Below are 14,441 nucleotides of genomic sequence, written 5' to 3' on the forward strand. Positions count from 1 at the left end.
ACACGTTAGAGGCAGGAAACATGTTCCCAATGTTGGGGGAGTCCTGAACAAGGGGCCACAGTTTAAGAATAAGGGGTAGGCCATTTAGAACTGAGATGAGGAAAAACCTTTTCAGTCAGAGAGTTGTGAAGCACATTTTATAGATATTTTTGCGTCTAGCATGTTATTTCTGTGGGGCACGGTGGCGCAGAGGTAGAGTTGCTGCCTCACAGATTCCATCCTGATTACGGGTGCTGTCTGTACGGAGTTTGTACGTTCTCCCCGTGACCTGTGTGTGGGTTTTCTCAGGGTGCTCCGGTTTACTCCCACACTCCAAAGACGTACAGGTTTGTAGGTTAATTGGCTTGGTGTATGTGTAAATTGTCCCTAGTGTGTGTAGGATAGTGTTCGTGTGCAGGGATCGCTGGTCGGTGTGGACTCGGTGGGCCGAAGGGCGCTGTGTCTCTAAACTAAATTAAGCTAAACTAAACTAGGGAATGTGAATGATTGAAAGCCCAATGAGTTGGGTTTGTGATTGGTCGTTGAGTAATTTGGTGCTGTGTTTACTCGTTGCAGGAACCCATTCTAGGTGGGATTGTCCACACCAGCACTTCACCTCTCAACAATGAGAAAACCAGGGCCTCAAAAGGGTGAGTAGTGGCCAGGTTTTGATATTCCACAAACAAACCTCGGTGGCGAGGCCTCGCGGGTCGACCCTCGGTCGGCGGTCGAGGAGAGCGAGGGGGAGGGGGGGGGGGGGCACCGTGAGGGGAAGAACAATGGAGGACCCGGCCCTGGGGAGACCGCCGTGACAATGGGGTGGGAGGGAGGTGAGGGGGGAGAGCAATGGACAATGTGGACCCATAGAAAATAGGTGCAGGAGGAGGCCCTTTGGCCCTTCGAGCCAGCACCGCCATTCATTGTGATCGTGGCTGATCATCCACAATCAGTAACCCGTGCCTGCCTTCTCCCCATGTCCCTTGATTCCACTAGCCCCTAGAGTTCTATCTAATTCTCTTTTAAATTCATCCAGTGAATTGGCCTCCACTGCCTTCTGTGGCAGAGAATTCCACAAATTCACGACTCTCTGGGTGGAAAAGTTTTTTTCTCACCTCAGTTTTAAATGGCCTCCCCTTTATTCTTAGACTGTGTCCCCTGGTTCTGGACACGGTGTGTGGGGACCACTGTGGGAGTGGGGGGTGGGGGGTGGAGAACAAAGGGAGAGCTGGCGTACTTTGTAAGTTTGTTAGCGCACATTATGTGGCTGCTATTTGCGTACTTTGGATACCCAAGCAAAGAAGTTCACTGTGCCTTGTCACATGCGATAATAAATGCTTTATTATCACATGTGACAAGGCACAGTGAACTTCTTTGCTTGCGTATCCAAAGTATATTCTTTCCAAACTGTAATCTTCGCCTGTGTTTGGGAAAACGTCGGGACAGTTCCCACGAGGAAGTGGGCGAATAAGAGGTTGCTAAAGCTGCTGGAACCTTGTGGACGGCTCGATTGTAATCCTGCATAGTCTTCCGCTGAGTGGTTAGCACGCAACAAAAGCTTTTCACTGTACCTCGTGTACACGTGACAATAAACGGAACTCAAAGCTCAGTATTGAGCAGCTCTCTTTCAATGTGGGTAAATTGGATTGGCGGAACAATGTGCTGAAGTATTAGTCTCTGGACCGAGCGGGTAAAGCGACCTCTGTGGGAATGAACAGCAGACGCTGGCTTACACCGAAGATAGACACACCATGCTGGAGTAACTCAGCGGGACAGGCAGCAGCATCTCTGGAGAGAAGGAATGGGTGACGTTTAGGGTCGAGAAAACTTTCTTCAGACCCTTCTCACGTACACTAGATCGGGTGCTTGTGACGTTACTGGGTGCTGCATTTACTGAATTGGAACATTCTACAAAGAACTATGAACCTGCATGCGGCACAGTGGCGCAGCGGGTAGAGCTGCTGACTCACAGCGCCAGAGACCCAGGTTTGATCCGACTACGGGCGCTGTCTGTACATAGTTTGTACGTTCTCTCCGTGACCTGCGTGGGTTTTCTCCGGGTGTTCCAGTTTCCTCCCACACTCCAAAGACGTGCAGGTTTGTAGGTTAATTGGGTTCTGTGACATTGTAAAATTGTCCCTAGTGTGTGTAGGATTGTGCGCGGTGATCGCTTATCGGCGCGGACTCGGTGGGCCGATGCGCCTGTTTCTGCACTCAATCTCTAAACTAAACTAAACTAAAGATAGATTCTCAGCAAACTATTCCTCTATTAATGAAGGGGAGGGGTCCCAAAACTTAGATCCCATTGAGGAAGTGTTATGGTGCTTGTGATTGATGCTCGGCTCATCTGATTTTGAACTCCTTGCAATTAGTTCCGAGTAAAATGGAGACACAGGAAAGTGCAGATGCTGGAATCTTGAGCGAAACAGCAAGTCCTTGGAGGAGTTTGGCAGGTCAGGAAGCATCAGTGGACGGAAGTGGACAGGTGACGTTTTGGGATGGGACTTTTCTTCAGAAGTTCCTCCAACGCTTTGTGTTTCGCTCGAGATCTTCACAAATGAGGGGGGATCTTATAGAGACGTATCAAATTGTAAAAGGACTGGACAAGTTCAATGCAGGAAAAATGTTCCCAATGTTGGGGGAGTCCAGAACCAGGGGCCACAGTTTAAGAATGAAGGGGAGGCCATTTAAAACTGAGGTGAGAAGAAATTTTTTCACCCAGAGAGTTGTGAATTTGTGGAATTCTCTGCCACAGAAGTCAGTGGAGGCCAAATCACTGGATGGATTTAAAAGAGAGTTAGATAGAGCTCTAGGGGCTAGTGGGATCAAGGGATATGGGGAGAAGGCAGGCACGGGTTACTGATTGTGGATGATCAGCCATGATCGCGATGAATGGCGGTGCTGGTTCGAAGGGCCAAATGGCTTCCTCCTGCACCTGTTTTCTATGTTTCTCTGATGTCTGATTATTGTGGAAATAATGAACCAATCCATATGCTTTTCTTTGTATTAGTTGCAGATTGGAAAGATGGGAGGAGACAGAAACACAGTCGGAGTGGCCGCCCATCCAATACTCCGTCTCCATACCAAGGTAGGCCAACACAGTCCTACCTCGAAGACAGGAGCAAAATGCTGGAGTAACTCAGCAGGACAGGCTGCATCTCTGGAGAGAAGGAATGGGCGACGTTTAGGGTCGAGATGAGAAACGTCAGACTGAGAGTCAGAGGAATGGGAAACGAGAGATATAGACGGTGATGTGGAGAGATATAGAACAAATGAATGAAAGATTTGCAAAAAAAGTAACGATGATAAAGGAAACGGGCCATAGTTGGCTGTGGGCTAGGTGAAAATGAGTTACAGACAATGAAGCTCACCAGGACGACAGTGAAACTAGTACAACGACTAGAATGGGGGAGGGACGGACAGTTTAGTTAATTGTCACGTGTCCCGAGGTACAGTGAAAAGCTTTTGTTGCGTGCTAACCAGTTAGCGGAAAGACAATACATGATTAGAATCGAGCCGTCCACAGTGTACAGATACAGGACAAAGGGAATAACGTTTAGTGCAAGGTAAAGCCAGCAACGTCCGATCAAGGATAGTCCAAGGGTCACCGATGAGGTAGATAGTAGTTCAGGACCGCGCTCTGGGGAGCAGAGAGGTGATGGGGGGAGGGAGAGGGGATGCAAGGGTTACTTGGAATGAATTGATACTTTATTGTTGCATGTGCCAAGTCACAGTGGAATATAATGTTCATGCCGCTGGGGTGTAAGCTGCCCAAGCGAAATATGAGCTGCTGTTCCTCCAATTTGAGTTTGGCCTCACTCTGACATTGGAAGAAGCGCTCCCTCGAGTCTGTCTCACCAGCGTTAGCCTGGAGCCTGACGTTGTATTGTGAATTGGGTCGTTGAATCAGTCATAGAACGCGGAAACAAGGTGCCCCATCTACGCTAGTCATGTTTGCCCCTGGTTGGCCCATATCTGTCTAAACCTTTCCTATCCATGTACATGTCCAAGTGCTGTTATAGTACCTGCCTCACTTACAGCGCAGCGGGTAGAGCTGCTGCCTCACGGCGCCAGAGACCCAGGTTCCATCCTGACTACGGGTGTCATCTGTATGGAGTTTGTTTGTTCTCTCCGTGACCGCGTGGGTTTTCTCCGGGTGCTCCGGTTTCCTCCCACATTCCAAAGACGTGCAGTTTTGTAGGTTTAATTGGATTGGCTTCGGTTTAAAAAAAAAAGAAAATTTTCCCTCGTGTGTGTAGGATAGTGGTCGTGTACCGGGTCATCACTGGTTGGCGTGGACTCGGTGGGCCGAAGGGCCTGTTTGATTGCTGTATCTCTAAACTAAACTAAACCTCCTTCTCTGGCAACTCGTTCCATGTGCCCATCACGCTCACTTTTGGCAAGCTCTCCTAATTTCTATCATGACATAATTTTGAACATTTTAAACACCAGAACCCAGTTGGCTGATGCTAATTTGGATACAGCTGTATAGCACGGAGACAGGCCCTTCGGCCCACCTTGTCCCTGCCGACCAAGTTGGCAGACTAGTCTGGCCCCATTTGTCCTCATGAACCCTTCCTATCCACACATCTGTCCAGATGTTTTTTTAAAAGTGGTAATTGTATCCGCTCCTGTAGTCTGGCCGGGCAGCTCGTTCCAGATGTGGACTATCCTCTGAGTGGAGATAATTGTCCCTACACGGTGTGAGTGAACATTTTAATGGTAGTCCAAGAGTGGCCTGATTCCTGCGACTGAGATTAGCCTATCAATTTCAGGTTTATTTGTTCACCTGAATTTAAATTGCTAGCTGCTGCGATAAATTTGAAGCAGATTTGGGAACTCTATTGAGTGCAGGTTCAATAATTTACCCACAAAGACACCACCGCCCTTTTGAAATCTGAGCAGGCAATTTTCACATTTAAATCAAAGTTGTACTTTCACTGACCTGTCTGTTTGGGAACTTTGTGCATGGGACTTAAAACCCATTCCTCTTGATTTCTGCGATACGATACGATAGAACTCTATTTATCCCATAGTGAGGCCCACCGCAAATTGGAGGAACGGCACCTCATATTTCGCCTGGGCAGCTTGCAGCCCAGCGGTATGAACATTGACTTCTCCAACTTTAGATAGTTCCTCTGTCCCTCTCTTCCCCTCCCCCTTCCCAGTTCTCCCACTGTCTTCCTGTCTCCACCTATATATCCTTTCTTTGTCCCGCCCCTCCCGGCATCAGTCTGAAGAAGGGTCTCGACCCGAAACGTCACCCATTCCTTCTCTCCTGAGATGCTGCCTGACCTGCTGAGTTACTCCAGCATTTTGTGAAATAAATACCAGGAGGGAAATTGATCTGGCAACAGTCATAAAGCACAAGATACATGAAACATGAAATCAAAGTGATGAGTGGAGAGGATTGGGGGATGTGCAAAGATTGTGTGGGGTGGGGGGGGGGTGTGTGGGGAGGGGGTCAGTCTCAGTCTACCCCATGACAGAAGGGAGAGGAGTTGTACACTTTGATATGAGAGAAGGATCTCGTGGTGTTTTGTGCTGTATCTGGGACCTGTGTGGTCAGATTTTTGTTTGTAAAGGAATTTCAATATTTAGGTGGTGCAGCGGGTAGAGCTGCTGCCTCACAGCGCCAGAGACCCGGGTTCCATCCTGACCTCAAGTCCTGTCATATTCTGTTGTGCTGCTGCAAGTAAGGATTTCATTGTTCTGTCTGGGACACACGGCAATAAAACGCTCTTGACTCCTGTGGAGTTTGCACGTTCTCCCTGAGACCGTGTGGGTTTTCCTCCGGGTACTCTGGTTTCCCCTCACATAGAAACATAGAAAATAGGTGCAGGAGTAGGCCATTCGGCCCTTCGAGCCTGCACCGCCATTCAATATGATCATGGCTGATCATCCAACTCAGTATCCTGTGCCTGCCTTCTCTCCATACCCCCTGATCCCTTTAGCCACAAGGGCCACATCTAACTCCCTCTTAAATATAGCCAATGAACTGGCCTCAACTACCTTCTGTGGCTGAGAATTCCACAGATTCACCACTCTCTGTGTGAAAAAAAACTTTCTCATCTCTGTCCTAAAAGACTTCCCCCTTATCCTTAAACTGTGACCCCTTGTTCTGGACTTCCCCAACATCGGGAACAATCTTCCTGCATCTAGCCTGTCCAACCCCTTAAGAATTTTGTACTTTTCTATAAGATCCCCCCTCAATCTTCTAAATTCCAGCGAGTACAAGCCTAGTCTATCCAGTCTTTCTTCATATGAAAGTCCTGCCATCCCAGGAATCAATCTGGTGAACCTTCTCTGTACCCCCTCTATGGCAAGAATGTCTTTCCTTAAACATCCCAAAGACGTGCGGGTTGCAGGTTAATTGGACCCTCTGTAAATTGGCACCCGGTGTGTAGGGGGGTGGATGGGAAAGCGGGATAACACAGAACTAGCGTGAACGGGTGATGGATAGCCGGCATAGACTCGGTGGGCCGAAGGGCCTGTTTCCGAGCGGTATCTTTCAGCTTAAAACTAAGCTAACTTCTATTCACTTTAGAAAAGGCTGCTCCCTCAGCATGTGTAGATTTTAATCTCCAGAACAACTAATAAAGGACAAAACATACAGTGGGCGGTGAAAAAATTGCCAACAGAGTAAAGGCAACATTGGGAGCAAAAACGAGCCATTGTGTTGATGATTTACAAGGAGTCACAGCACGGTCGTTTATCGTGGGGGGACTGTTTATGCATTGCAGGAATGTTTACACGGTTCTGTACCCCTGCTTTAAGCGTGCTGATATCTGATAGAAACGTTCGGCTCCAGGCTGAGAGAATTACGTGTCACTTTCCCGGCCAACTTTCTGATAGATTAGATCTGCGCTGGTCATTTATTCCTGAAACATGGGCACACTGAGAATGCTTGGAAAACAACATCAAACAGCTTCTGGCCGGCTGTTACCAGACTGCTGAACGCTCCTCCCATAAGCTAAGGCTGTAGTCCCGATCTTCCAACCTACCTCATTTCACACCTTGCACTTTATAAAAAAACAATCTGCACTTTCTCTGCAACTGATATACTACATGGTGTATTATGATTTTTCCATAATGCAAATCCACATCAACTGTGCCACTGACAGCTGTGGAGGTCGTCAATGGATATTTTAACGGTAGAGATAGATAGATAGACAGACAGACAGATAGATTCTTGATCAGTACGGGTGTCGGGAGTTATGGGGAGAAGGCAGGAGGATGGGGTTGAGAGGGAAAGATAGGTCAGCCATGATTGAATGGCGGAGTAGACTTGATGGGCCGAATGGCCTAATTCTGCTCCTAGAACGTATGAACCAATGACCACGCATCAAGCAATACAAGCTGAAAATAATAGTTTTATTTTCACAAATTCCGTGAGTGTAAACTTTATCTTCCATCTCAAATTCTGAGTAGAGTCTCGTGAATTCTGTAAGGAAAATTTTCCGTTCCCCGAATGTTTAGTTTAGTGAAGGGCGGCACGGTGGCGCAGCGGTAGAGTTGCCGCCTTACAGCGAATGCAGCGCCGGAGACCCGGGTTCGATCCCGACTACGGGCGCTGTCTGTACGGAGTTTGTGCGTTCTCTCCGTGACCTGCGTGGGTTTTCTCCGAGATCTCCGGTCTCCTCCCACTCTCCAAAGACGTACAGGTTTGTAAGTTAATTGGCTTAGTGTATGTGTAAATTGCCCCTAGTGTGCGTAGGATAGTGTTAATGTGCGGGGATCGTTGGTCGGTGCCAAGGTCCTGTTTCCGCACAGTATCTCTAAACTAAACTAAACTAGAGATTTGTGAATTCTGTAGGGACAAATTTCCATTCCAAGAAAGTCTGTGAGGCAGGAATGACTTGTATGAATGGGAGAGTATAATAACTTCCTATCACCAACTGGTTCATTCGGAGACCATAATTCTGTCGAAATAAAACCGCATGGAAACCTCAGCAGCAATTTGAGTAATTGCCCTGCATAATTTCAACAATAAATGACCCTCTGAAAATCCCTCCAGTAAAGCAGGGACACGGTGGTGCAGCGGGTAGAGATGCTGCCTCACAGCGCCAGAGACCCGGGTTCAATCCTGACCACGGGCGCTGTCTGTACAGAGTTTGCACATTCCCCCCGTGACCTGCGTGGGTTTTCACCGGGCGCTCCGGTTTCCTCCCACACTCCAAAGACGTGCAGGTTTGTAGGTTAATTGGCTTCGGTAAAATTGTAAACTGTCCCATGTGTGTGTGTTGGACAGTGCTAGTGTACGGGGATCGCTGGTCGGCGCGGACTCGGTGGGCCGAAGGGCCTGTTTCTCAGCTGTGTCTCTGAACTGAACTAAAGATGCAGCACAGGAGGAATGCTCTCCGTGTTCCACTCCGCTCTCCGTGTTCCACTCCGCTCTCCGTGTTCCACACCGCTCTCCGTGTTCCACTCCGCTCTCCGTGTTCCACTCCACTCTCCGTGTTCCACTCCGCTCTCCGTGTTCCACTCCACTCTCCGTGTACCACTCCACTCTCCGTGTTCCACTCCGCTCTCCGTGTTCCACTCCGCTCTCCGTGTTCCACTCCGCTCTCCGTGTTCCACTCCGCTCTCCGTGTTCCACTCCGCTCTCCGTGTTCCACTCCACTCTCCCTCTCATCTCTTTCCATAACTTGCACCAAACGTTATTTCACACTAAACATTATTCCCTTTATCCTGTATCTGTACACAAAACAAAATCTCACAGTACCTTGGTACATGTGATAATGAAAGAATCATTGAACCGCAACATGTATGGGTGAAGCTAGTGCAGGATAAAGGGGATAGCGTTTAATGCAAGATAAAGTGCGGTAAAGTCCGATTAAAGATAGTCCGAGGGTCTCCAATGAGGTAGATTTGAGCTCAGGACTGCTCTCTAGTTGGTGATAGGATGGTTCACTTGCCTGATGACAGCTGGGAAGAAATAGCCCTGAATCTGGAGGTGTGCGTGTTGTGATATTGTGACTGGTTGAGAGAATGGTATGAATGGTGAAGCCCATCATCAAGAAGTCCTTGACAACGGGACAGAGTGCAGCAGCAGCTTTACTCAACGTGCGTGCTACATAGATTGATTCCAAATTACCGTCACCAGCAGAGATGATGCTTGGAAGACAGATTCGGACACCTCTACCCACTAACCTTGACATGCACAAGGCATACCAAGGGCAGAGGAACTTTGAGCGACTTGAAGAGAGCAAGCAGCGAATGAAGGCGCATTTTGACAATTCGGTCAAGAGACAAGACTTGACACCATTACACATTGGACAGAAGGTCTGGGTTCTGGATCAAGCGACTCATGTCTGGATACCTGCAGCAGTGAGAACGATCTGTGACGAACCCCAATCAAGATCTTACATCATTGAAGATGTAAGATCTTCAATGATGCTACGCTACCTGCGCTGCCGTGGCACGGTAGAGTTGCTGCCTTACAGCGAATGCAGCGCCGGAGACTCAGGTTCGATCCTGACTACGGGCGCCATCTGTACGGAGTTTGTACGTTCTCCCCGTGACCACGTGGGTTTTCTCCGAGATCTTCGGTTTCCTCCCACACTCCAAAGACGTACAGGTATGTAGGTTAATTGGCTGGGTAAATGTAAAAATGTTAAAAAAATTGTCCCTAGAGTGTGCAGGATAGTGTTAATGTGCGGGGATCGCTGGTCGGCGTGGACCCGGTGGGCCGAAGGGCCTGTTTCCGTGCTGTATCTCTAAAGCTAAAAAATCTAAATCTAAATCTAAACGCCAAATGGAAATAGATTAAGACAGAATCAAGTGCAGTTGAGAGATGTTCCTCCACTGGAGAAACCAGGTTTTGGTCCCCATTGTGTCACTCCAGACAGCAACAGGACTGAGACCAAATATGTAAAAGAGGAACGACAGCCACTTAATGCTGATGGAGAATATGTGACACGTTAAGGACATGTTAGTGAGAAACCTGCACGTTACTGTTGATAATCATTACTAGTGAAGAATTTTGGTGTTTATAAAAAGCAATTGTGTTTAGAGTTTTGTTTGTTAAACATATTTTATTTTATATAAGACAAGGGGGATGTTGTGATATTTCAAGGGCTATTTTGTTATATCACAAGGACTATTTTGTTATATCACAAGGACTATTTTGTTATATCACAAGGACTATTTTGTTTGCCCGCGTAGCAACATGTATCTGTGGGAGTGATGTAATATGGGCAGGTCACTCTGGTTCCAGGTGGCCGTGAGATAACCTGAGCCTGGATTTATGCTCGGCTTCAAACCCCTAAATACGTGTCCTTGTGGTCATTCCAGAGTCATAACGATGGTGTAACAGAGACCGGGCCACCTAGTACAACAGTGCGTTTCCACACTTCTGTACCTCTTGCCCGATGGGAGAGGGGAGAAGAGGGAGTGGCCGGGGTGAGATACGACAATAATGATCCTAAATCTTCAGAGATTCCAAAGCCCTCTAGTTTTCAGCGTTAACATCTTCATTATTTACGGCTCCTGGGCAGACGAACAGCAACTAATGAAGACTAATCACCCTCGTTAACAATTATTTATTCGGGTTGATCTCTTACTGAGATACTCTACCACGAGCAGACAGTGTTCTTTCTATATTTTGCTGACTCTTTTAACAAGTTTAGATTCTTTGGCACTTGCAGTTCACAATTTCCCAATCATTCTTATTTAGTGGATACATCCTCTCCACATCGACTCTATAGACAATAGGTGCAGGAGGAGGCCATTCAGCCCTTCGAGCCAGCACCGCCATTCAATGTGATCATGGCTGATCATCCTCAATCAGTACCCCGTTCTTGCCTTCTCCCCATACCCCCTGACTATCCAATATCTCCATTGACCCGCACCAATGGTGACCTGCCACCATGGTGCCCCTTGGAGATTACAAAGTACTTTAGTGCCATCTGTTATCCCTGTCAAATTACTGAAATCTCCCTGTATTGCCATTGATCTTATTCGTAAGTTCTAGGAGCAGACTTGGACCATTCTGCTCATCATGTCTACTCTGCCATTCAATCATGGCTGAGTATAGGAGCAAAGAGGTCCTTCTGCAGTTGTACAGGGCCCTAGTGAGACCGCACCTGGAGTACTGTGTGCAGTTTTGGTCTCCAAATTTGAGGAAGGATATTCTTGCTATTGAGGGCGTGCAGCGTAGGTTTACTAGGTTAATTCCCGGAATGGCGGGACTGTCGTATGTTGAAAGACTGGAGCGGCTAGGCTTGTATACTTTGGAATTTAGAAGGATGAGAGGGGATCTTATCGAAACGTATAAGATTATTAAGGGGTTGGACACGTTAGAGGCAGGAAACATGTTCCCAATGTTGGAGGAGTCCAGAACCAGAGACCACAGTTTAAGAATAAGGGGTAGGCCATTTAGAACGGAGATGAGGAAAAACATTTTCAGTCAGAGAGTTGTAAATCTGTGGAATTCACTGCCTCAGAAGGCAGTGGAGGCCAATTCTCTGAATGCATTCAAGAGAGAGCTAGATAGAGCTCTTAAGGATAGCGGAGTCAGGGGGTATGGGGAGAAGGCAGGAACGGGGTACTGATTGAGAATGATCAGCCATGATCACTGAATGGTGGTGCTGGCTCAAAGGGCCGAATGGCCTCCTCCTGCACCTATTGTCTATTGTCTATCTATCTCAGTCAGGATGGAACCTGGGTCTCTGGCGCTGTGAGGCAGCAGCTCTACCTGCTGTGCCACTGTGCCCGCCCCTAAATTGTTATCAAATTAAAATTCTCTGTGTGGTGTGTTTTGGGAAAGCACCGTGCTTTGTTCTTTCATCGGATCGTGCCTGCACTCTTTGGCACTAGATGTGTGAGAATATTTAATTCCATCACTGGAGAAAATTGTTCCCAAGAGCACATTATTGACCACCGGGTTTTTGAGGTCGACTCTCAAGCCTTTGATAGTGTTGCAACTCCCAGTTTAGTATCTTGCATCCACTGGCGGCATTGAATCTCAAAAGGACTGGTGCTTTCCCCGACTACAGGAGAAGGTGAGATGAAGCTGCCCCTCTTTGCATCTTATTAAGATCAGTGCTGCTATCTGTCTGTGTGCCTAATGGCATTCTGTTATAGATTCCTGCTGCTGGAAGCAGTCTCCAGGGTCTGATTGCCCCGGATTAGTTCTGCCGTTCAAATGCATGCCTGTTTAAATGATGCTCTGTATGTTTTCTGAGAAACTATACCACCTTAACGAGGAACAAAACCATCAGGTACCGAATCTGTGTCCCAAACAATATATTGCATCTTCACAGCAGAATGCCATTGAATGTTTTAAGGTTCGTTTAGTTCAGTTTAGAGATACAGCGCGGGAACAGGCCCTTCGGCCCTACCGAGTCTGCACCGACCAGCGATCCCCGCACACTAACGCTATCCTACACACACTAGGGACAATTTACAATTTTACTGAAGCCAATTAACCTACAAACCTGTGCGTCTTTGGAGTGTGGGTGTAAACCAAAGATCTTGGAGAAACGCCACGCAGGTCACGGGGAGAACATACAAACTCTGTACAGACAGCACCCGTAGTCAGGATTGAACCTGGGTCTCTGGCGCTGTGAGGCAGCAACTCTACCGCTGCGCCACCGTGCAAGGCAAGTGATTGAAGACAGGGAGTGTTTAAAGATGGAGGGAAATGTGGTGGGGGGGAGGGGGGAGGGTGGAATGAAGGTAAGAAAAGGCCAGAACAACCCAGGACTAGCAATAGATGGCCAAGAAAGGGTGGGGCCCACAATGGTCTGTTGATGGCAGGGGAAGAGGTGATAATGAAGGGCTTTAAGGATGGGAACAGTGGAGCTGGCCGTTCACACACTAGAGACAATTTACTATTTATTTTAACCAAAGCAAATGAACCCACAAATCTGCACGTCTTTGGAGTGCGAGGGGAAACCGGAGCACCCGGAGAAACCCCACACGGTCACGGGGAGAACGTACATGATACAGAAGTGTGAAAACGCACCCCTCCAGATTCAGGGACAGTTTCTTCCCGGCTGTTATCAGGCAACTGAACCATCCGACCAACAGCTGGAGAGGGGTCCTGACCTGTTATCAACCTCATTGGAGACCCTCGGACTATCTTTGATTGGTCTTTACTGTCTTTATCTTGCATTCAGTATTATTTCGGTTATTCTCTTATCGTGTATCTGTACACTGTGGACGGCTCGATTGTAATCATGTATTGTCTTTCCGCTGACTGGTTAGCACGCAACAAAAGCTTTTCGCTGTACCTCGGTACACGTGACAATAAACCAAACACAAACTCAAACTCTGTGTAGGATAGTTTTAGTGTACGGAGAATGCTGGTCGGTGCGGGCCGAAGGGCCTGTTTCTACGCAGTATAGACAATAGGTGCAGGAGGAGGCCATTTGGCCCTTCGAGCCAGCACCGCCATTCAATGTGATCATGGCTAATCATTCTCAATCAGTACCCCGTTCCTGCCTTCCCCCCATACCCCCTGACTCCGCTATCCTTAAGAGCTCTATCTAGCTCTCTCTTGAATGCATTCAGAGAATTGGCCTCCACTGCCTTCTGAGGCAGTGAATTCCACAGATTTACAATTCTCTGACTGGAAAAGTTTTTCCTCATCTCCATTCTAAATGGTCTACCCCTTATTCTTAAACTGTGGCCCCTGGTTCTGGAGACGAGGGAAAATGTCTAAAGTAAAGTCTAAAGTAAATGGCACCTTGATATTTCAACCGAGTGTTTGTGGAAAGTCAATCTTTGCAGCTCTCAGCAGAGGAGTAGGGATTGGACGGAGGTTTAGTTAACTCCAGCTTCATGTCAAGGCACCACCAGTGTAAACTCAGTTGATCCTCTGAGCTGTGGGAACACAACGAATGAATGAAAGTGACTGGGTTTGTGGTTTGTGTACAACAGGTGAGCAATTATAGAACCTGCTCGCGGTCCCAGGAAGCCCTGGCGATGAATGAATGAATGAATGAGTTTATTGGCCAAGTATGTGCACATACAAGGAATGTGCCTTGGTGCTCCGCTCGCAAGTGACAACACAAACATACAGTTAACAATTAAGAATAAAGCATAACCACATCAAAACAATAAGGATACAACATTACGGTCTAAACATGTGGGTAAAAATAAACCAGAGCAAAAAAGAGACAACAGACTTTGGTTATTGAGTAGAACTAACACTCATGGAATAAAGCTGTGTTTATGTCTGACTCGACCAAGTGGACCCGTTGGGCCCAAACCTCTCCTGCATTGGTGCAGCACCCTCTCCTCTCTCCCCCCCTCCCCCTTTCTTCCCCCTACCTCCTCGCCTCCCCCTCTCCCTTCCATCCCCCTCAACCCCCCCCTTATCCTCCTGCCCCCTCCCTCCCTAGGAGATAGATTTAAACTTTAATAGGGTGCAGCACCCTGTCCTCTCCTCAGCCCTCCCTCCTTCCCCCCTCCCTCCCTCCTCACTCCTCCCCTCCCCTCCCTCCTTCCCCCCTCCC

At 47.9% G+C, this 14,441-nt stretch overlaps 1 protein-coding gene across 1 annotated transcript in view; it reads left to right on the top strand.

Annotated features, from left to right (window-relative positions):
- LOC144606718 (polycomb protein SCMH1-like) overlaps positions 1–14,441 on the top strand; it is a 78,920-nt gene that overhangs the window by 9,449 nt on the left and 55,030 nt on the right. The window contains exons 3-4 of the mRNA XM_078423033.1: positions 556–629; positions 2,987–3,064. Coding sequence (XP_078279159.1) covers positions 605–629; positions 2,987–3,064 — 103 coding nt within the window. The 5' untranslated portion in view covers positions 556–604. The remainder of the gene's footprint in view (positions 1–555; positions 630–2,986; positions 3,065–14,441) is intronic.

The sequence above is a fragment of the Rhinoraja longicauda genome, chromosome 27 (genome assembly GCF_053455715.1).
Source record: "Rhinoraja longicauda isolate Sanriku21f chromosome 27, sRhiLon1.1, whole genome shotgun sequence".
In the NCBI taxonomy this organism is placed as follows: domain Eukaryota; kingdom Metazoa; phylum Chordata; class Chondrichthyes; order Rajiformes; family Arhynchobatidae; genus Rhinoraja; species Rhinoraja longicauda.